The sequence below is a fragment of the Cyanidioschyzon merolae genome, chromosome 16, assembly GCF_000091205.1.
Source record: "Cyanidioschyzon merolae strain 10D DNA, chromosome 16, complete genome".
Taxonomy (NCBI): domain Eukaryota; phylum Rhodophyta; class Bangiophyceae; order Cyanidiales; family Cyanidiaceae; genus Cyanidioschyzon; species Cyanidioschyzon merolae.
The window spans coordinates 406,924-427,785 of record NC_010142.1 but is presented as its reverse complement, the minus strand read 5'-3'; the positions used below and the strand labels follow the sequence as shown (position 1 = coordinate 427,785).

Sequence of the window (20,862 nt, the reverse complement as noted above, 5' to 3'; positions counted from 1 at the left end):
CGCGCCACAGGGCGGCGCTCAGAGGAGGAAGCGTATTGGACAAACAGGAAAAGCGTGACCATTACCAAGAGTCGCTGCTGCGAAGGGCGTATCGATGCTGCTCTGGAGAGAAAATGGAGATGGCAGACAAAGCGAAGATCGCAACTTTTGCCTGGGCATGGCATGCGTTGGCACCAGCCTGAGACGGCGAAATCGGGACTTTAATGCTGGCATCAATATCCGTCGAGCTCTGACGACAGATCTTGAGGGAGGTGATCGACCGGCGTATTTAAAGTCGTAGCTACGAGAAATCTAATGGAAGCAGTCACAGAGAATCCGCCAAGGCTGGTGTTGATGACTGCGGAAAGATCCAAAAATTTCGCATGTACGTCCGAGTTAGTTTATTGGACGATTTCCATTTTCGTCAGACATCAAATTAGCAGAGCCCTGGGCCACAGAAAGCGAGCCGACAACACGAAGAGGCCCCATGCAGGGAAAGCAATCATTACTGTCATGTTTCCGTACATCATAGTACCCAGGAACGACTCGTTCGCACACACATGTCGCGCAGCTACAGTGCCATCAGGAAGCCGCACCCAAGGGGCCAGTTTGCGCTCCGTGGCGGGAAACGCCCACCAAGAGTCGCTCCGTGGAGAACTACTTTGCAAACGTTTCCGCCCAGACAAAGATATGTTGCGATGGGAATCTCTATATTCTACGAAGATTTGCAGTCACACTCCGGGACAGTTGAACTGGTCGCAAACGCCGGTGTATCTTGGCATTTGCCGAGGTTTCGCCTCGGATAACGTATCCGGTAGCAGTTTCGCTACAAGAGGCCATCACATGGGATCCATTTACGAGATGTGTGCCGCACTTGGGCAGGGGCGCTCTTGGGTACGGTCGAATCCCGTCTTCGGGCGCATGATAGCTGCGTTGCGTGGCGTTCACCAGAGTAATGACTCCGCGAAGAGCTCTGTCCGTCTGGGATATTGGCCGGAAACGGCGCGTCAGTTTCGAACGCGCCGTGTATTCTTCGTCAACGCATGCGAGCACAGACTTCAATGCCGAGGCACTGGAGCAGAAGTCAGCTTCGCATCGGTGCTCTGGAAATGCCCGTAACGCACTAGCAAGCATCCGAAGGATATCGAAATGATTCGAGCCCCGGCTTGGTGAAGGCGGCAGAACAGGCACGGAGCCAAAACGCTCAGGGTAGCGCGGTGGCATACTTTGATTCTCCTGAAGAACGCTTCAGCACAGGGAACATTGGCTTGTGATAGAACGAGTCTGTGCCTGCATGCCACTACGAATTGACTTGTCTCATGCTTCTCTTCTTCAGTGCATGAATCTCATGCAAGTCGTAGCATGGTATCGCACCATCCGTGAGCTGGCGTGGAGACAGAGGCGAGCGCTGACAGTTTCGTGCCTGGACAGGAGCGCACGCATCTACCATCCTACGTGGCCGCCACAGCGCTGTCTGATTAATTACAAGTCGATGATGTACATTGAGGTACCTGGACCCGAATTCGCTACCGGAAAAGCGTTGCATGTGGAATGCAACGGCTTTCACTCATAAAGGACCGCTGTTTTCCACGAGTTCCACATTCCTCGCAGGTAACTCGGAGGCTGATTTTATATCACAGAGACCGATCTTTACTTTTGTCCTAAGATTCGCCTATTTTTGTTTCACGGAAACAAGAACGTTTTCCCTGGTGCAAGGTGGTTCTTTTGCAGCGGCACAAAATGACTCCCAGAGGCTGCCTACCTGGTTGCTGAAGAACATGACAAACCGAGTCACCGGCACATGCCGTGTTGAGGCACTTCACAGTTCCAACCCCCCTCCCATTAACTATTCTCGCGAGAGTTCCTGCCTGCAGTGCTGCATAATTAACGACAAAGTGTACAAGTCCGACACTATTGTGCCTTGCATATTGCAACTGGCCTCATGCGAGCAGAACTGAAACTCTGCAAATAAACGAACATCGCGATGAACGTCAAGGACACAGCAGTTCAAGCCTTTCTCTCTGATAACGCAGAGGTTGTTTCCAAAGTGGAGGAGTAAGGGAACGCAGCTCCGCCTGTACGACGAAAGCCTGCAGCCGTGTACCGGCATTGAATGAAACGCACCCTGCGGAAGCGCGTAGGATGTGGCGCCAAAACCTGGAAACTTGCCCGAAGAGTACTGTTAGACTTGTGGCACGCCTGGTTTGGAAAGCGGTTGGGTTCCGTCAATATTTGTTTGGCAGACAGGCAGGTAGATAGGCGGAGGTCTTCTTCGATACGCTCACCTCTTGTAAGAAGAACCAGACATGGAGCGTAGCGGCGAGGCTTCAATACTAGAACTTGCCAAATCCATTGCGGAAGGCACAACGGTTGAAAGTCCTGACTTTGAGGCCTCACTGGCCGATATTGAGCGTTTCACCACTGCGTGGAAGACGCGAAGCGTGCTCCTCTCGGAGCATTTGGTGAGCGCATCTCGGTGCCTTCTCGGAGGAGCGCCTGCGAACCCGGAGGCAGTCTGTCAGGGCCCCAGTGCGGCCTCGCAAGCTGGTACGCTGGAGAGTCTCTCGTTGGCTGCTTCGCAGTGCGTTACCGGAGAGAGAGAGGCTGCAAATATCCTCCGAACTGCACGGAAAGTTCGCGAGGCGCTTCTCTCCTGCCAGGAACCAACACCAACAGGGACTGAAGGGCAGACGACAGAGTCTTTCACGGACACGTGGCGGCGTTTTGAAGAGACGGGAAGGTCGGCAAGAAGCGCTAGCTCGGGAGAGACAATAACGGAGCGGAACCGTGACAAGGTCCGTCGCCTGGTTGAAGGCGGCACGATGCAGTCAGCTTCGGCGGATAGCCTGAGTGATCCGTCACTCGCCGCTACGCAGCAAGCGAGCCCAGACCCTATTGTCGGTGATTCAACCGCCCCGACGTATGTAGCCGCTGACTGGGAACCAGATGCTTCTCGAATACGCTGCCCCGTTTCTGGCGTAGTCATGCAGCAACCCTTCCGGAACCGCGATTGCCAGCACTCATACGAAAAGCAGAGCATAGAGCAGCTCATCAGAGCCCACAACCGTTTGCGAGCCCGTGAACGTCTCACGGACAGGCATGCAGCACCTTGTCCAGTTGCCGGCTGCGTCGCCACGGTATCCATAGGCTCGCTCGAGCCCGATACGGAACTTATGCTCGTGATTGAGCGCTTGCAAAGGAGACAGGAGCGTTTGCAAAATCGACCTATGCCCTGGGGCCCAACCGAATGCACCGATTCGCGTGATCCAATCGAAGACTCTCCTCGATGATGTGCACTGGCTAGAAGCAGTACTGCGAACGTTATTGAAGCGTTGGCGTTGCCAGCGACTTGAGTGTGCTTCCGCTGCATCCATCGCTCGAGATCTCTGCTTGAGGGAACAGCTGCGCGTTTGCCAGCAAAGGCCGACGTCGCTTCGCAGACTGGCCGGCAGCACACTACATCGTCGAGACAAGCGTTCACACTGGCGCTCGCCTTGGCCGGCGTCAGTTAATCCACTGTCATAGATATGTGATGAAGCGCGCCTCCTGGATGACGCGGAATGCGCGTCCATCCATTCCAGTCGAACGGGGTTCCACCAGCGATCAACAGCTGCCACTGGAAACAATTTGCCCACAACCGGACGCGCATTCGGGATCTCTATGGTAAAGCGCATGCACAGAGGAAAAAGAAGAGCGACGCACTGGGAAACCCTACGTCGCGTGCCTAACCGCGTGTGGTTCGTAAACTGCGTATCACAGGCTGGGTGGAGCGCGCCCTCTCTAGCTCGGTGGTTTCTTTTTTCCGGGAGCCTCAGCGTGGATGCTGGGGCGAAGCGTCTTCCGTCGTGCGACGTTAACCTGACGAGCAAAGCCGGTGAAGAGGAAACACGCCTCGCTGGTTTCATGCACGATCACTGACGATCGAGTTCATGGCGGGCTCGCTGGGAGGTGTCTCGCGCCGTTTCTTCGCTGATGCGCTGGCGCATGCGCGAATGCCGCACTCGCTGACAGCGGTCTACAGCGTTCGCTGGAGACACGAGCACTGTGATGTTCTAATTACCGTCTATTTACGAATCCTGACTTTGTCGATCCTTTGAAGTCAAACGTTTTCATGCGATAACACGAAACGAATGGCATGGCAACTATTGATATATCGTTCCCAAAAGTCCTCTTAATACTATTTCCATGCTGGAAGGATGAGATCCAGCTGCTTTTCACATTTCCCTGCCATTCAGTGAGCGTACCAAGAAACAGCATGAGTTAAACGTCCCCCGCGGGTTCTGGTCCCGTGAACGCAGCGCAAGCATCCTCCTGTGAGCGTCCCTCGTGAAACGCTCCGTTATTACGCTCGCTCCACTGTGCGGATGTAGCCTCCCGAGCGGTGAATGCGAGTGATGGTGTTGTTCAGCTCGCTCAGTGGCACTAGATACGTGCGCTGTGAGCGCGCCACGGTGCTGTACTTGTTCTGGCGCGTGTAGGACCTGCCCACGGAGTAGCCCAGCCCGCCGCTGTTCACTGCCGGCTCGCGATACCCGGCCGTGACCACACGGAACACCGGCTCGTCGGTCTTGTTCTTGAGGTTCACGGGCGGCGGACAGCCTCCAGCCACAACGCCCATATTCTGGGAGCCGAGGCGGACGCGGTACTGGTAGAGCATCGCACCACGGGCACCGCTCATCGCGCGCTCGAGACCGCCACGTAGTGCCTGGGGTTCGGGGCGGCGTCCCATGAACCAAGCTGGTTCACGCCAGTGCGGCACGTTGTCGCTGCCGTCGTTGCGGAACGGAAACGCCCGATCATACTCGTTGTCGATAATATAATCGATCATTGCGTCGTAGCCGTGTGCGTGGTACACCGCTTGCGCAGCTGCGTTCTCCTTCGCGTCGAAGGTGCGGCGGCCAAGCAGATGCTTGTAGGCGAGCTCCACCGCGCCGTAGCGTCCGAACGGCGGCCGGTTGTTCCAAAACTTTTCCTTGTATGTTTCCGACTTGGCGACGGCTCTCACGAAATCCTTCGTGCTCAGCTCACCATTGATATAGCAACTCTGGAGCTTATCCATTTCCTCACCGTCTCGCTCGAAGAGGTGACCGTATCCAAAGATCTGGCGCAGGATCATGTACATACGCTCCGTGCGGCGAGACACTTCGTCATCTTTCCCGGGTATCGGATACGCTGGAACACGGAAGCTATCGATCTGGCGATAACTTGGGGTGACGGAGTCTCCGACCTTGCGCAAGCGAGCCTGTGTAACCTCACCCAACTTCCTATTTGCTGCCGTCTTCAGTGCAGTCATCGTGGGCATCTTCGCTGCCCCGCTTTGCGTGGACGTCGCCGCCGCAGGGGGTGACGACACTGCTGATGGCGCCGCACGCTCCGATGATCCCGCGCCACTACTCGAAGCAGAAGACGATCCCGCTGCACTCGAACTGCTGGTTTGTGGCTTCTCCTCAGCCGCGCGGAGGTCGAACGCCCGTCGGGGAGCAGCTACGACCGAGCAGCTGTTGCTTGCACTACAGCTTGCTGTGAAGGATGAAACACGAGCGCCGAGAGAGCTAACAGAACCAACGAAGCCGATCATATCAGAAGTGCTTTACGAGGAACGTTCAGAGTCCGCAGACACAAACTCGAATGACCTTTTTGCGTCGTGCGGCCTCCGAAATCGAATCTCGACCCACGTCCGTCGTCGGAGATCTCGCTAATGCGCTCGCGCTGCCGAGGCCGGCGTGCTCGCGAGGTGCCGCGGCCGGCTGCGCCCAGCAACGAGGTGTTGCGGAAGTGCGCGATGCGTCATGTCCGAATAGGGATATCATGGTCAGAAAAGTCCTGTTTGTGTACGCATGCAACCAGATCATTCATCGTGCGCGGGCCTATGCACGCGCCCCAAATCGCTCGACGTGCCTCGCTTGCACGGAATGGGTCCGACACATGGGCGGGCATGCCGGCAGCGCATCTTGCCGAATTGGACGCGCATCCTGCACGCCTACCGCGCCTAGAAGCTTGGACTGCGCTCGCTGCAGTGACGGTGCGAACCTTCCGGGTGGAGGATTTGGCTGACCGGCCGAGTTCACCGGACTAGTGGTGCCCGCACCCACTCACTGGTATATGCCCAAGTGAGGCTCGCGCACCTGGAACGCTTTCTGTCAGCTCTTCGGCGACGACGCAGAGAGGCCCTCGAGGCGCGCGTGTCGAACTGATCGCGAACTCGCACCAGCACGTCGCTGGGCTCCAGTAGTAGGCCTTGCTCTGCTCCCCGGAGGAGTCTTGGCAATGAGCGAGTCCTCGTCCTGCGCCGTGTCCTCCATGTGGCGGTCCGAGGCGGGCAAGGGTAGCGCGCGGAGCGGCCCTGTCCAATCGTGGCGTCCCCGATAGGCTCCGCACTCTGAATATCTTTAGATGGGACAGGCCGTTATTGCCTAAAAACTGTTCTTGGTCGTACGGGGCACGCAAGCGCCTGCCGAGGAACTGAACTCTCTTCCCTGATCATCAGCTGCGTTTGCGCGTCCTCGAGAGCCTTGGCGGATGCATCAATCTGGACTAGAAAAAAAAGGACGAAGCTTGTACGGACGCATGACGGTTCGCCTTGATGGAATTCGGGCTGCGGCTTGAGATGCAGGGATACTGTCCACTCAACCGTCCGACATTTCAGGCTTTAGCATCTATGCATCGAACAGAATAGCAATGGGTGCATACCTGCCCCTGATAACGATCAAGCAGTCTACCAGTCCCTAGCCTGACATCGCCAGTCGCCATGCCTCTGTCGATTTCGATCGGATTCGACTGACGTCCGGGGCGCGCGCGCTGCAACGGCCTGCTGCGCCCTTCCACCGCCACCATCGCCTGCGCCCGCATCGTTGCGGGCCCGCCACCAGATGCATCCCAAGCAGCGCTGGAACAAAGTGTCTGAAACGACTGCAGGCTTGAAACAAGCTCGCTCTCCCGAAGCTGGTGGACTGTATGCTTTCTCTACAGGAAGCTTCAACCGCTGCGCCAAGGCAAAGTTGGACGCTGCCAAAAGTTTGGGTCCTGTGCGTCGCTGCTTCACAGAAAGCGCAGCCTGCAGCATTCACACAACTGAGCGGCGTTGCGTGCCTACAGCATTGCACAGTGCATAACCTGAGTTGGCTGCGCCCTTGCAGTGCATTCGTGCTTTCTGGATCCGGAGGCAAGTCTGTATTGAACACGCGCCAACGAAGCGTCAGCTGTACTTCTACGGTTTGTGCGAGTGTTCCCTCCGCGCGCACACGACCCGTGCGAGGCACGCTGTGTGCTGGGACACGAGCACTGGAGCGAACCTGGTTGGGGCCCCCAGAACAGAGGCTACTCCGGCCCAGCTGCTCTGCGAGCATGACGCGCGTCCGTTCGGCTTGGCGAAGTGGTTGCGCCGCAACGAGACTGCAGGCGAAAACTGAGCCGGATCTGGAGAGTCGGGAGAGGAAACCCGAGCGCCGCTCGCTGAAACGAACGCTCTATCTCTTTGGTCTTGCAGGAGGCGCTATTGGTGCGGTAAGCGTGCTAGGGCACTCGCTGGGCACGCTTTCCATCGAGAACCTCCACGATCTTGTGAAGTGGTTTGAATCTATGGGACCTGCCGCAGTGCTCTACTACTTTGGTTTGTACTTTGTGTTAGAGCTGGTTTCGTTTCCAGCCCTGCTGCTGACCATCGGGGCGGGGTATCTCTTTGGCGTCTGGCGAGGCCTCCTGGTGTCTTCGGCGGCCGCAACTGCAGCCGCGGGAACCTCGTTTCTGCTTTCAAGGTATTTTCTTCGCAACCTGATCCAGGAGAAGCTGGCATCGAGGTTTCCCCGATTCCGCGCTATCGACCGTGCAATTGCGAAAGAGGGCTTCAAAATTGTTCTTCTGCTTCGTCTGAGCCCGCTGCTGCCGTTCTCCGCTAGCAACTATCTCTACGGCCTGACGAGCGTGCGCTTCGTTCCGTACATTGTTGCGAGCTGGTTGGGCATGCTGCCAGGCACGCTTGCGTACGTTTACGCAGGGCGCACTGGAAATGCCGTGCTTGAGAGGGTTGCCAGTCGCGCTGCGTCAGATGCTGGCGAAGAGCTCGCCGCGAGCGGCACTGGAGTCAATACTGCGCTGCTGATTGTTGGCCTTGCCGCTACTGCCGGTGTACTGGTGCTCATTGGGAGAACTACCCGACAAGCCCTGAAAGAAATGGATGAAGAAATGGCAGCGGATGCGGCTCTGCAAAGCAACGGGAAGGACGCGGGAAAGTTTCCGACGACGCAACGGGGCGAGGTCGTCGCTGTCGATACACCAAGGGGCCCAAGTCCCGAAAGAATGAAACGCCCTTGAGCATACAATCTGTACATAAAGTCATGGGGCTGTTGTTGTCCGCAGCGCAGTTCACAAGTCTAGCCGCAGACAGAGACGCACGCTCTCAATGGCACGAAAACGCTCACGCAGCGACGTCGGCGGTCAAGGTCACGTATGAGCGTGTCGCGGGACGCTCTGAGGGGAACTGCAGCGGCCCTGGTAAGATTTGCCGGCACAAAAAAAAACCTGAGTATACGGCATTGCGCATGAAGTGTACATCTATTGTGTAGCGTCGAACGTTCGCGAACAGTTGAATGCGTGTTGCGTACAGACTATGTAAGATGCACGAGCATTCCACCGAGACCAGAAAACCCAGCGACCTCTGGAAAAAACGTTTGCCCTGAGGCGCATAGGCACTTCTACAGCTGAGCTCTTGCAGTGAACAGGAACGTGGTGCGCACCTCTTTGTGGCAGTCCAGGTAGACTACTGCACAGCATCCTCTGGGGCACGAACACAGTACACGGGATGCGTGGTACCACGTCCACGACGCATGCGGTTTTGGATGCATTTGCATCCATGGTGCTTACGAACGCAAAAGCAGCTGTCGTTCTGTGTGCGTCTCTGTTGGTCGCTCCGACAGCGTGCTTGGCGACTGTCCCGCCACCGCCGCTTCCTCTGGATATGCGTCTGACGGAACCTTAATGACCCCGCTTTGCACCAAGGAACAGGGATGATCGGTTCACCGCTGCAGTACACTTGCCATGTGCATCTCCAGGAAGCTGATGAATAACCCTGTCCACTGTGGAAGAGTAGTGAGACGTTGGCCGCGTCGATGGTCTCGGAGTATAGACTTCTGGGAAGCTGAACGATCACCGAGAGCATCAAAACAGAAGAATGCTACTTTTGCCGCTTCGATGGCATAGACATACAGATCTTCATCATCCTGAACGATCACCATGTGCACCAAAGCAGAGAAATGATACTTTTGTTGCATCGATGACCTCGGATTCGACGAATGCGTGCACTGCGAGCGCAGATGCAGAACGGTGTCCTGCATCTGTGTCAGACTAATATGGAACACCGAACTGCTCGCTCTGTGCCTGGCTTGAGAAAATGTGCTAAATTTTCTTGATACACATCATCGAAATTTAAATTGCACGAATACGGTTTCACGGACTCATGAGTAGAGTTTCAGGATTTTCAGGAGACTTTCTGGAGTGGCGCTTTCGATTCTTTTTCGCGCTGGTATTCGATACATCGCAGGAATGCATTTGATTCACGACATTCTTCAAGAAGGTTTGATAAAAATAAAAGATACCTTTATCCAGTTTATACGTTCAAGCATCTACTCTTCTCGATTCCTTACGTGCAGCATGCTTCAACTACGCTTCTTTCTAGTCCTAGATCTTTCCGTTTCAAAGTGAACACCGGGCGCATCGATGGTTAGCATTTTATTGACGAGAAAGAAACTCCACTGCGTCCCTTGACGAGTGCTTCACACGCCAATGTTGAAATTCGATTGAAATTGTCTCATGAAGTAATCGATTCAATTCGAAATACAAATCTTCCTCACTTTGTGGACATCAACGAAAGCGGTATCCAGCTACAGCCTGATACCTCGCACTGGATATGCTCGCAGAGACTCGAGTCACTTGTGTTCTGACTGTATGGGAAAGGGTGTTCGAATCGCATTTTACTTACCGCAGGGATCGCTACCAATGGAAAGCGCTTCACCGCTTTGCACGAAGCGAGCGTAGTGGGATCGAAAAATCTAGATTTGTCCCTGAGTCTCGATATTCCTTCAGGAACATGTTTTATCATAGTCACCATATCTTTCGGGAAATCTTCCATCATGTGGAACAGCGCACGCTGGCGCGTATAGCGGGCACCGTCCACGTATAGCAGTTTGCCCAGAAGAACTCCATGATCGTAGTGTGTGGTAGCAGTCGCATGAACGGAGGAGCGCGTCGATGCCAGCCATCTATACCCATCATGGTTGTGTACTGAGCGATGACGCAGGCGTTCATGCATCACAGGGTGGTGCTTGGCGGTGAAGATGCTGTGGGCGTATCAGAATACTGAACAGCGGCCACGTATCACAACTGCCAGCGGCGCATTGAGGCTACATACAAAGAAGAAGAAAATGGTTCGCAAAGCGAGGATCGCAACTTCGGTCTGTGCATCCGATGGGTCGACACCAGCCGTGAACGGTGCCTATTGTACATTCATGCGTCCATCAGCATCCCCCAGCTGCTGAAAACGGAACTTGATGGGAAGGAAAGCGCTGCTTATTTAAAGCCGGAGAAAAGAGGGAGGAAATCAATGCAGTCGCAGAAACAGCGCACAAAGGCTGATCTTGATGAAAATCTGAAGAGATACAAATGGTATTCTGTACGCCTGCGTTGGAGGATGTGTCCTCTTCTATTGTGAAGGGGGTGTCATAGCTTTTCAGAGTCTCGGAGAAAGCCAGAATACATGGATGCGAGCTACCGACTCGTGAGCTCGTCCAAAGCTTCATCTAAAGATGGGGTCTGTCGAAAGAGACAGGTGTAGACGCGCGTTTCTCCTCATCCAGAGTTCTAAGAAGTAAATCCGGCCCTTTTTCGTAACCAAACAGCACCTGTGCAATTCCTAAGAACGCTAGCAACAGTTCGCGTTGCGCAGCTGCTGAGAGGCGCTGCCTCGTCCGCCAGGCCCCGGCGCGCTGCAGACGTCTCAGCAGCTCCGCAGCCTGCCCCGTTACCGCTGTTGACGCAATCGCTCGCACGTAGTCATCGTGAAGGGCTCCCGTCGACCATGCACCCGGACCATAGATCCGAAGACTGGAGCTTGCTGCGAAAAGCTTCAAACCGCAGTGTCCCAAATACTTGAGTTCCACCAGCTCCGCAGCAGCGAGCGCCGTTCGGGCAGCCTCGGGTTCGGGGCCCTCGTTCGGAAGCACCAGCGCCAACAGAGACGGCAGCACTTGCCGGGCGTTTGCCCAATCATCGAATCCCAGAGCTTGATGCCAAAAAACAGCATCACCAGGAGAGCGTTCCTCTCGTTCTTCGGCCTTGGCGCGTGTTTTCTGTTCTTGTCGCGAGACGCTCCCGAAGCGTTCTCGATTCCAGAGCAAGATTGTCGCCCAGTCGGCATCCTCGTCGAAAGGAGACGCGGGCTTATAGTTGTCCGGGATGCAAAGCGGCACGTTGAGGTCGCGGAACTGTTTCCAAATCTCTCGGCTGGATAACGCTTCCCCAGAGGCATATGGCGTTCGAAACGATGCACAGTCCAGACCGAGTGCCTTCAGGAAAGCGGCCGCTGCTGCGTTCTCTGCACTGCGAATCGAGCGACCTCGTCCGCGAGCGACCACCACTCCTGACAGCTCTAGACGCACCATATATAGGGAATGATGGCTCAGTCGCCTTTCCTCATGTTCTAGACAGTAGGAGAGACATACTCCCGACCTCTTTTGCTGCTGCGCTCTAGTTCGAAGGTCTTCACCTCCGGCAGAGCGATTACCTCCGATACACAGACCCCAGAGCAACAGCTCTTTTTCCAAAGCCTCCTTGGGATGAGAAGAAAGCGGTATATTATGCGGGGGTCGCAGAACTGGCTGCCGCATCCTGTCCAGAGCAGCAGCCTCCTGTCGTACCCGAGCTGTGTCCGTCGCAGCAAATCGTGTGTCTGCATGCCACGAGTCTCCCATGGGCTGTTTCAGCGAGGAACCCGGCCCCTCAAATAATGTTTGGCGTACAAATTTCTGTGCTTGGAGAAAACCGTGTTCCAGAAATATCGCGCAAACAAGGGCTTCGAAAGCGTTGGCGAGCACCAGCTCGGTGCCGCGTCCGGGGTGCTCCTTTTCAGCAGGGAGTCTTCGACGGACGATACGATCAAGTCCTATTCGATATGCAACATCCGTCAGATGCGCATTATACACATATTGCTGTACATAGAACGTCAACCGTTCTTTGATATTCGAGCCTCGATACAGCGCAGTGTCTGCACCTTGAGTTTTCCACGGCTGTGTCCTTACGAGCCAGTCCACGACACAAAGGTTGAGGACGCGGTCCCCGACAAACTCTAAGGCAGCATTATGGAGCTGGTAGCGCTCCCAGCGCTGTGCATCAGTGAGCACACCGGACTCGCGGGGACACAGACGTGGCGGCAGAGCAGACGCATGTGTGAGGGCTCTCAGGAGCAACGGCCATCCATGGAAGGCCCCGAGCTGCGTCCCGGACACTACCGGGAACTCGGGAATGCTCCAGGCCTGCAGAAAACTGAGGCACTTCCTATGACACGCAGAATCGGTAACGTTGCCGTCTTGCTGCTGCTGGTGCTGCTGCTGTACAGGCGGTTCTGCTGCCGTCGCTGGCAAACACTGTTTCGTGCAAATAAATCGCGCTGTCCGATACACCAAGTTTGCCGAAAGCAAGCCCCTTGGATGAGAGCTGCTCAGTTGAACAGGTAGAAGAGGAGCTGCAACGTTGTCGTTTTGGCATCGGGGATCTGCTAGCAGCGCCCGTTCGCCTCGAAGTGAAAACGGACGAAACAGAGCTGTCCGCGAGACAAGCCAGCTTCTCCAGCGGCCCAGGTTGTGCACGCTACCGCTGAAACGTGCTATTACGCCTTTCGCGACTACCATGCACATAGATAAAACCTTGCCGTCGCCAGTTTTGGTGCAGTTGCTTCGCGGACTCTCAGCGACGAGCACCAAGCACCTCTACCGCATCAAAGGCTCTCTCTGCAAGCAGCGCTGCGCTCTTTCCATGAAAAGCGTGCACGTTTCCAAGCCTTGTTTGCTCCTGGAGCGTTGCAACGATCAAACCATCGCAAAACGCCGTTCGAAAGTCGAACGACGCCAGCGGTGTACAGTAGTGGCGAGAAACCCGCCCTAGTCAAGAAGTCTCCAACTGACGTTCAAACACCATCGAGTCTTTCTCGACCGGCCACCTACTACTGGTTTCAACTTTTTCTCATATAGTTTCATTTTGAAAGGTTGTCCAACAAAGTTCTCTCGTGTTCGCTCTGGTGGTCTATTCTCCATCACCGCACATGTTGTTATATTGATTGTGGCGTTAAAGTCCCGGATCAAAAATTCCATACGTTTCTTGCCATTGATTGTACTTACGAATGCAAGTAGTCCCGAACTTCCGCTCTCCTTTCCATTTGCTCATCTGTCAGCGCTCCGTACTTTTTTATATTCTCAGGGCTCCGCTGGCACTTTTCCATCTCGACCCTTTGAAATGTACACCCCAGTTCATGGTGTGTATACGATGTTCGGAACTCATCTTATTGGTATCGTAAAGAAACGCTTTGCGCTCTCCTTGTACGTTCTTGTCGTTGGAGCTGGTGTATATACTTTTTTGGGCGCGCAGCGCCCTGCTCCGTACGCCACTACGAGCCTCTGACTTTCATCTTCTTTGAAGGTGCTCAGCTCATTGAAAAAGTTCGCGAATGCACGCTGCTTCCCAAAATACAAATTCATACGCAGACGAGCCCACCGGGGCTTTGCATACTCATTCCACAGCGCATCCCAATGAGCAACGCGAACTTCCATGAATTTCAGAAAAGTTTGAAAGTCCGCCTCTCGGCTAGTCACCTCGCTCAAAGTTTCCAGGTGATCCTTCATTCCTGCATTCCATGTCTCAATTTTCTTCCTTGCATTCATTGTGCCGGATTCTCGATAATATATCATTTTCGAGAACCTCAAAAGACGCATGTCTCTGACGAAAATTACCGTCGGTACCGTCTTCCGCACGCTTGGATACTGCGATGATTACGATATTTGTGTTTCCGGGGTCAGCACGAACGACAAAGTCGTTCCCATCTACCTCCTGCATCACAGGATCCGCCTCCTTCTCATCTTCATGCTTCACCGCGTCAACGACAAGGTCGTTATCCTCCACCTCCTGTGTCGCAGGATCCGCCTCCTCCCTTTCTTCATCCTTCGTCACGTCAACGACAAGGTCTTTATCCTATACCTCCTGCGTCGCAGGATCCGCCTCCTTCTTTTCTTCATCCTTCGTCACGGGCGAAGCCGAGGGTGGAACTGGACGATCTCTTTTCAACCGCCGATAGTGTACACACAAGGCTACCCCATCGGTTTCGATCATCCCATTGAATACCTTTTGCTTGCTCACTTTGAGATGTTTGAAATCGAAGATATTCTTCCAGTACGTCTCCCGGTTTTCACCGGAGAATTCCTCCCTGCTAACATCGAACTCCGGACTAATCTCCTCCATGATGCCGTGAAGGATTCTGGAGTGGATAGTCACAAAATGTGACTTGATGTTGCACATTGGAACCACGTTGAGGCGCTTCCCCAGTAGGAAAGCCTTCCGTCTCTCCCACTCTTCATTGCTTTCCTCACGCTGCTTCACCTCTGCCTTGCGTTCGAGTTCTTGGTCCAGAAACACGAAATAGCGCAGGACGAGGCGATAGTATCTTTCCTTAGCTTCTTTCAACTCTGATATCTTGTCTGTTGGATTCGCCAGCTCCAGGACTGCACGATGCTCTTCTATAGCCGCACGGATTACAGAAGCTTCATTCGTGCTCTCGTTTGATGCCTTCTTGTCGACGAATTCGACTTCATCTTCACGCTTGCGATCTTTCGTGATGCCATTGATAATCGCCCATTTTCCATTGCGAGATAGGCCCGAGTAGAGTGCAAACACGGTGCGTTTCATGAAACGTTCGAGGTTCACTGTCAAATGGTTCTTCAGGTTCGTGATCTACTTCATCGCCCCATTGTCGTGAATATCCCGGTCACCCTTGTTTCGAGCACCCTCGAAGCTGTAAAAAGGATGGTTTTCGTGAGGACGTGTATCCGCTCTTTTTCCCTCTGCGCTTCCGCTCTACCAAGCATCAGGTGACGAATATAGGTCTTGTCGAAGAATTCTTCCGGAACCTCGACTGTTTCCATGTCCATCACGTCTTCGTACATCCCCTTCACCAGATGCATTAGTCCTGAGGACGACTTTATACTCCTCCTGGAGTACGAATCGACACGGTTCCTAATGACCTCTCGCGATTTTTCTCTATGCGGATCCTTGATATGTTTAAGAAAACAGGCTTTCCCCACCGTCTCGTCGTACTGTCGTCTTTCTTGCAGCCACTGACGTCGGTCTTCCTGCCCTTGCTTCTTTGCCTTTTCCTGTTCCTCTGGACTAGGCACAGTTTTTCGTTTTTTTGTCTGGCACCCAGCGACACTGGGCCTCCAGGATCGTCGACTTGCTTTCTCATAACTTTTCATTTTTATTTTTTTTGAAAAAGAACGCTCTTTGAACGCTTCTGTTATATACTGCGAAAAGTCAATCGAATATTTTTACTTGAGGGTTGAAAAGCAATCGAATTGAAAACTATACTTGGCTATGAAGTTAACGAGAATACAACTCGCCCTTTAGAGAAATAGGGCAAGGAGCGGTCAGGATCGCGTTTCCCTCCATCTGCGAGATACGCGACATGTTCAGTTCCTGCCAGGTATGGAGGTTCGCGCATCGAGCGCTCTATTCAGAACGAAGAACAGAAAGAAGCCACTAAGTAGCGACAATAAAATGATTACTTTCCCCATCTACGATAAACGTTAAAAGGCGGACACGCTTTCCACACTGTCGAAAGTTTACCCTATAGGAGGAGGGTCTCGCGAGCCGGACGTGTCTGCTAGACCAGTCATTCATGCTCTTTCCAGCGCCCAGTGCTGTGAATGGACCTGAGCAGCTCGTCCAAAACGCAGTTTATTCCAAGACTAGGAGCGGGTACGCTGCGTCTGGGGATCGCCCCGGTCGCAGTGGACTCCTTGTACATCGCTTCGCGCTGCCGCAGACAGTACGTCTGTCTGCACAGCTTACCGGCACCCAGGATTATAATGGATCCCGACTCCATGTTAGGTGAAGCATTCCTCCAGCCGAAGCGCTCAGTGGTATGGCAAAGCCGCTCTGTTTACGTGCAGCATCCGTAACAGCAGTTTAGGTACCAAGGCGGGTGCTCAAAGCAGGTACCTGGCGCACGATAGAACATACGAAACGACCAATACATCCGAGAATAAGTCATGGAACTTGGAGGTAAGGTGCATCATGTTGGACACTTCTTTGATTACCATTATCTATCCTGCAATCCGGGATGCAAGGTCAATGTAAACGTTTTGTCATCGAAAAAATCAGTGTACCATTTTCATCTAGCCCGCGTATAGGGCGAAGCACTGGTTGGTGCGTCAAAGAAATCGTTGTGTACCTAGATTGACGCTAGTTTTGAATAAAAACGGACGTTTACATCTTCTATATAGACGCTTGCTCGCAACTGAACACGCTCTAGCACGTTGCTTGCAAACACATAACTGCCCGTACGTAGTCGAGACGTCTGCAAGGTCGCTTCAGCGTCACCGGGAAAGCCACCAAGCCTAGTTGCAGCGCAAAGGGAGGCAGTTGCCACTTGCCTGCGTCTGTTCAGGACAACTACACGAGACGGTTTCCAAGTTGTCCACAGTTCAAGCTCAGTTAGCGAGAGGAGTACCGTTGAACAGCGCCAGGTACCTGTCCAGAGTCGTACCTCCCGTACCTGCAGTACACCCGCTGGAAACGCTTGAGACAGTGCCCTGCCAGCGCTCGTGTGAGCCGGCCGCTACGGCCCTGTAGTGCCGCAGGACTCTTTAAACGCGGCACAAGCAGCGCACGCTGGACGCTGCTGCGACACCGCTGCTCGTCAGCGACGGGCCAAGGCGAAACGAGCGCTAAGCGCACAACGAGCGTGTATGCACCAAGCACAGCCCTGGCACGTCCTCATAGCGGATCATGTTATGATATAGAACGTAAGCGATACGATGGGAGAGTCGTCAAGTGTTCAACAGAGCGACCGAGCATGCACGGAATGGAGTCGAGGCCGCCCAGCAGGTGGGTTTGGTACGATGGACCGGGTATATATCCGCAGACAAGTGTTGCAGACGGTATGGCGTCTGCGCGTTGGGGACGCTGAACAGCGAGCACTCGCCATGCGGAGTCTAAGACCCGTTGAAGATGCTGCGTGGTGCGAAGAATGGGCGCTGCAAGGAGGCTGGGTCTTGACTGCTTGGATCGCCCGTATCTGGCGGCTCGCGTGCAACCAAGCGACCAGCAAGAAACTTTTTCGAACAGGTTTCTCGAGCGAGCAGGGGCACGCCTCCGGAGACGCTATGCAACACGCCTCAAGGCCGATCAGTCGCGCTGTCATGGAGTCCCTGCGCGATGCCTGCGTCTCCGCAAGCGCTGAGGCTTCTCGCTTGCTACTGCGATGTGCTCCATACAGTGTGAGAGGAAGCACACCTCATTTGCTGGAGTTTGCCAGGCAGGCAGCTGTTGCCCCAGTGCTGTTAGAATCGTGGTCCCAACTGGTGGCTGCTTCTCCAGCGGTTGCTGGCGAGCGCAGAACAGTGGGACGGCATAGCGTCGAGTCCGCGCTGCCGGACCCAGCAGCCACAACACTGGCACACGAGCGTACTGCGAACCACAGCCTCGACGATACCCAGATGTTTGCTGTATTGCGAGGAACGCTTGAACGGATTCTAGAAGCGGACCCGTCTCCGCTGCGACGTCTTCCACTTTTCCCGGATGACACCGATGGCCTGTTGGCACTTCCAACTGAGACTCCTGAACAGGAGTACGCTCGCCTGCTTGCCTCTGCCTGCGTTCGTCATGCGGATACCAGAGCAGTCACACTTTTGTTTGAGCAGATTGACGGAAACCCCAAAGCAGATGAATGCATGCGCACGCTGATGCTCCTTGCCGATTCGAGACAGCAGCAGGGCGCAGGACTCGTGAACATGAATGCTGCAGAGACACCAAGGCCGTCGTCTCCCAACAGCCGGGATAGAAGCGGCACTGCGGGCGTGCAGGCAGCGGATCTTCTACGCATGGAAATAGCAAAGCGGATCACGGATCGGTTTAGTGTTACGCTTGCCCAGCAATATCCTGAATGGATTCGCATCTTTTGCGAGTGGAAGTGTAGAACAGATCATACGCTTCTGCAGGCGTGCGCGGATCGAGCCCTCGAGAATGCGTGTGAGGAACTCCTGGGATATTCATCGAACCGCCTCGATTTGGAGGTGTACCTGCTATCTCCTGAGCCGACCCTAGCGCGAGCCTGCGCACCCCTGGTGGATGTGGTATTTGTCCACGGACTTCGAGGCGATCCGCTTCTGACGTGGCGATGTGGCGCCTACGACGTCCGCAAACCGACGGATGAGGACCTCGTTGAGGCGCCTGTGCAGGCAACCGCAGCGCGCAAGAGCATGAAAGCCTGGCAAGAGCGACTGTGGCCTCGGGAGTGGCTCGCGCCAGACCTTGGTGCATCGGCACGAATTCTCTCCGTTGGTTACTCCAGTGCCCTGACCGCCTGGGGAAGTTCTGAGGAATCCGGTGCAACGCTCTCCTTGAGCGAGCAAGCCGCTGATCTGCGTCGGAAACTCCTCCGAGCAGGTGTGGGCAAGCGGCCCCTGGTGCTTGTTGCGCACTCATATGGAGGCCTCATTGCGAAACAGCTCCTCGTGGATGACGCAGCTGCCTCGGCTGCTGATACGCCGGGCGCGGGAACCTTGTCTAGGGCATTGCGTGGTATTGCGTTCTATTCGACACCGCATCATGGATCTGCAGTTGCTGGCCGGTTTCTGGGTGGCATCCTCGACAAGGCCGTCAGGCCTGCAGCGCCCGTGCGTGAGCTGCTCCCCTACAATGAAAGCATCGAAAAGTTACACCGTGCCTTTCTGACACTCATTCGACACCCCTGTCGAGAACTGCGCGACGACCAGGGGCGCACTCGGCTTCCCGGGGTGCTCTGGGGTCTCTGGTTGGCAGCAAGTGCAGGTCAGCAGCAGCGGGATGGGTCGCGCTCAGCGCTGGATGCAGGGACAACAAAATATGCTCGAAGACCTGCCGAAGGAGGAGCGGGCATCCGGAGCGAGCTCCAGAGCACCGTTGCAGACCAGCACGCGCATCGTGGACAACAGTCTAGCAGAGAGCCGTCTCGTCGACAGGTCTTTCGCGAGCGAGGCGACCAAGTTCTGGACGTGCTTGGACCGGTATCGGTCGGCACTGAGTATGTGCAGGGCCTTTTACGTGAGGAAATCAAACGTCGCAGCGCTGCCGACGACGATGAGCAGGAAGCCGCAGCATCAGACTGCGATGTTCCTTCGTCACCAGCGAAGAAGTTGTCCCTAGAGCCAAGCTGCATACTACCGCCGGTGCAAGTGCTCAGCATCTATGAAGGCACCACAACTCGAACGTGGGGCGGGAGTCGCTTCCTATTCGTTTCAGAGGAATCTGCTTACGCAGGGGTCGGCGAGCTGGTCCGCGTGGATCGTGCCGATCACTTGCAGGTTTGTAAGCCACCAAGCCGGGAGGATGTGCGCTATAGGAGCGTGCTGGACATGATCCAGCGCATTGTCCAGGAGACAAGCGTCTGGTGCGATGAATGCTAGCTGGCAATGTACGGCGTTAGTTGATGCGCGTCCAAGAGTTCGCGTTCAGAACAAGGTGCAGGTCGTGTAGCCCGCAGTGGCTACGCTTTTGTTTACCAAACCGCGTCGGTGATACCCCAGATGGCGTCGTGTCTCCATAGACGCGTACTCGGATAAATGTTTCGCTCTAGGGGGCGTTTTGCTGAACCCATTTCGAGATCATGCCGAAGCAGTAAGCGCGGTGCTTTTCTGTAAAACAGGAGAAGGATGAGGACGCTTGCGCTCCGGGCCTCAATATGAAGAAAAGTGTCCTGAAGAGTAGAGTACTTTGTCGACAGGCACAAGGGTGCTCGCAATGCTACGCACACGGCAGTTGAACTAGTATCGGATTTTCTAGCGAGCGGATCGATGGATGGAACTACACACTTCCGAAGTAGTCATCGCTGCGCATCATCGGGATATGAACCCCATCGCTGCCGCGCATACTTTCGAGTCCAGTCATTCGTGGAGTCGTGTTGCACTGCTGACGCCCGCACTCTACGAATATCAACGTGAACGGGTACAGAGCAGATCAGGCTAGAGCGGTTTCTTGCATGCCTCACTGCTGCTCTCTTCGAGAAAGCGTGAACCACCGATAGGCGTCAGGCGGTACGCGCCCAATATTCAGGTTGTGCGCTAGAGTGTCAGAGAAAACAGGGCGTGTCCCCTGAAACGTATGTACACTGCAAAGCTTGCGTCCCTTACCATGAGCACCAAAATCAGCCTCTGGCGGCAATTCCTGCATCTGCTTCCTTATCCTCTCCCTTACGTGCTGGCTTTGAATATGCTGGTCACTTTTTTCCCTCCGGTTCTCTTGCCAGCAGTCGGAGGATGTCGATGGTAGCTTTAGGGATCTGACTCCGCTGCTTTCGGATGCTGTCGATGTACTTCTTTGACAGACGATCATTGCGATCTACGCTTCGCTTGTGATTTTCATTCTCTTTGTATACAGTTTCTGTGCGCCCCGCGCAGCGGTTACACTAGATACTGGTCAGGTATAACTCTGCACCCTTTAGATCTTCTCCCCCAAGCGCCGCCCAGTCGCGCATGAATGCTTGCTTTATCGCTCGGTTCATGCCCTTGGCGGGTACAGACGGCACTGAACGGTGCTCGTTCCCGTTTATGCGTCCAGCGGATATCCTATGACCACGCGTTTTCCTCAAAGAGG

At 54.7% G+C, this 20,862-nt stretch overlaps 6 protein-coding genes across 6 annotated transcripts, besides 1 other annotated feature; 4 read left to right on the top strand and 2 right to left on the bottom strand.

The window, feature by feature from the left end:
* Positions 1 to 294: 294 nt before the first annotated feature.
* On the top strand, positions 295 to 1,098 carry CYME_CMP168C (hypothetical protein; the record flags this gene model as incomplete). The annotated part of the gene is made up of 1 exon (XM_005537778.1): positions 295 to 1,098. One exon carries the CDS (start codon positions 295 to 297, stop codon positions 1,096 to 1,098), a length of 804 nt encoding a protein of 267 aa, XP_005537835.1.
* A 1,187-nt stretch (positions 1,099 to 2,285) lies between these two features.
* On the top strand, positions 2,286 to 3,269 carry CYME_CMP167C (hypothetical protein; the record flags this gene model as incomplete). The annotated part of the gene is made up of 1 exon (XM_005537777.1): positions 2,286 to 3,269. One exon carries the CDS (start codon positions 2,286 to 2,288, stop codon positions 3,267 to 3,269), a length of 984 nt encoding a protein of 327 aa, XP_005537834.1.
* A 1,052-nt stretch (positions 3,270 to 4,321) lies between these two features.
* Positions 4,322 to 5,557, bottom strand: CYME_CMP166C (phycocyanin-associated rod linker protein; the record flags this gene model as incomplete). The annotated part of the gene is made up of 1 exon (XM_005537776.1): positions 4,322 to 5,557. The coding sequence occupies one exon, from the start codon at positions 5,555 to 5,557 to the stop codon at positions 4,322 to 4,324; it is 1,236 nt and encodes a 411-aa protein (XP_005537833.1).
* Positions 5,558 to 6,933: 1,376 nt separating this feature from the next.
* Positions 6,934 to 8,289, top strand: CYME_CMP165C (hypothetical protein, conserved; the record flags this gene model as incomplete). Its single annotated transcript, XM_005537775.1, has 1 exon — positions 6,934 to 8,289. One exon carries the CDS (start codon positions 6,934 to 6,936, stop codon positions 8,287 to 8,289), a length of 1,356 nt encoding a protein of 451 aa, XP_005537832.1.
* A 2,480-nt stretch (positions 8,290 to 10,769) lies between these two features.
* CYME_CMP164C (similar to ribonuclease III) lies at positions 10,770 to 12,881 on the bottom strand (the record flags this gene model as incomplete). Its single annotated transcript, XM_005537774.1, has 1 exon — positions 10,770 to 12,881. The coding sequence occupies one exon, from the start codon at positions 12,879 to 12,881 to the stop codon at positions 10,770 to 10,772; it is 2,112 nt and encodes a 703-aa protein (XP_005537831.1).
* A 179-nt stretch (positions 12,882 to 13,060) lies between these two features.
* Positions 13,061 to 16,188: a sequence feature (repetitive element).
* An 860-nt stretch (positions 16,189 to 17,048) lies between these two features.
* CYME_CMP162C (hypothetical protein, conserved) lies at positions 17,049 to 19,676 on the top strand (the record flags this gene model as incomplete). The annotated part of the gene is made up of 1 exon (XM_005537773.1): positions 17,049 to 19,676. The coding sequence occupies one exon, from the start codon at positions 17,049 to 17,051 to the stop codon at positions 19,674 to 19,676; it is 2,628 nt and encodes an 875-aa protein (XP_005537830.1).
* Between the last annotated feature and the right edge of the window lie 1,186 nt (positions 19,677 to 20,862).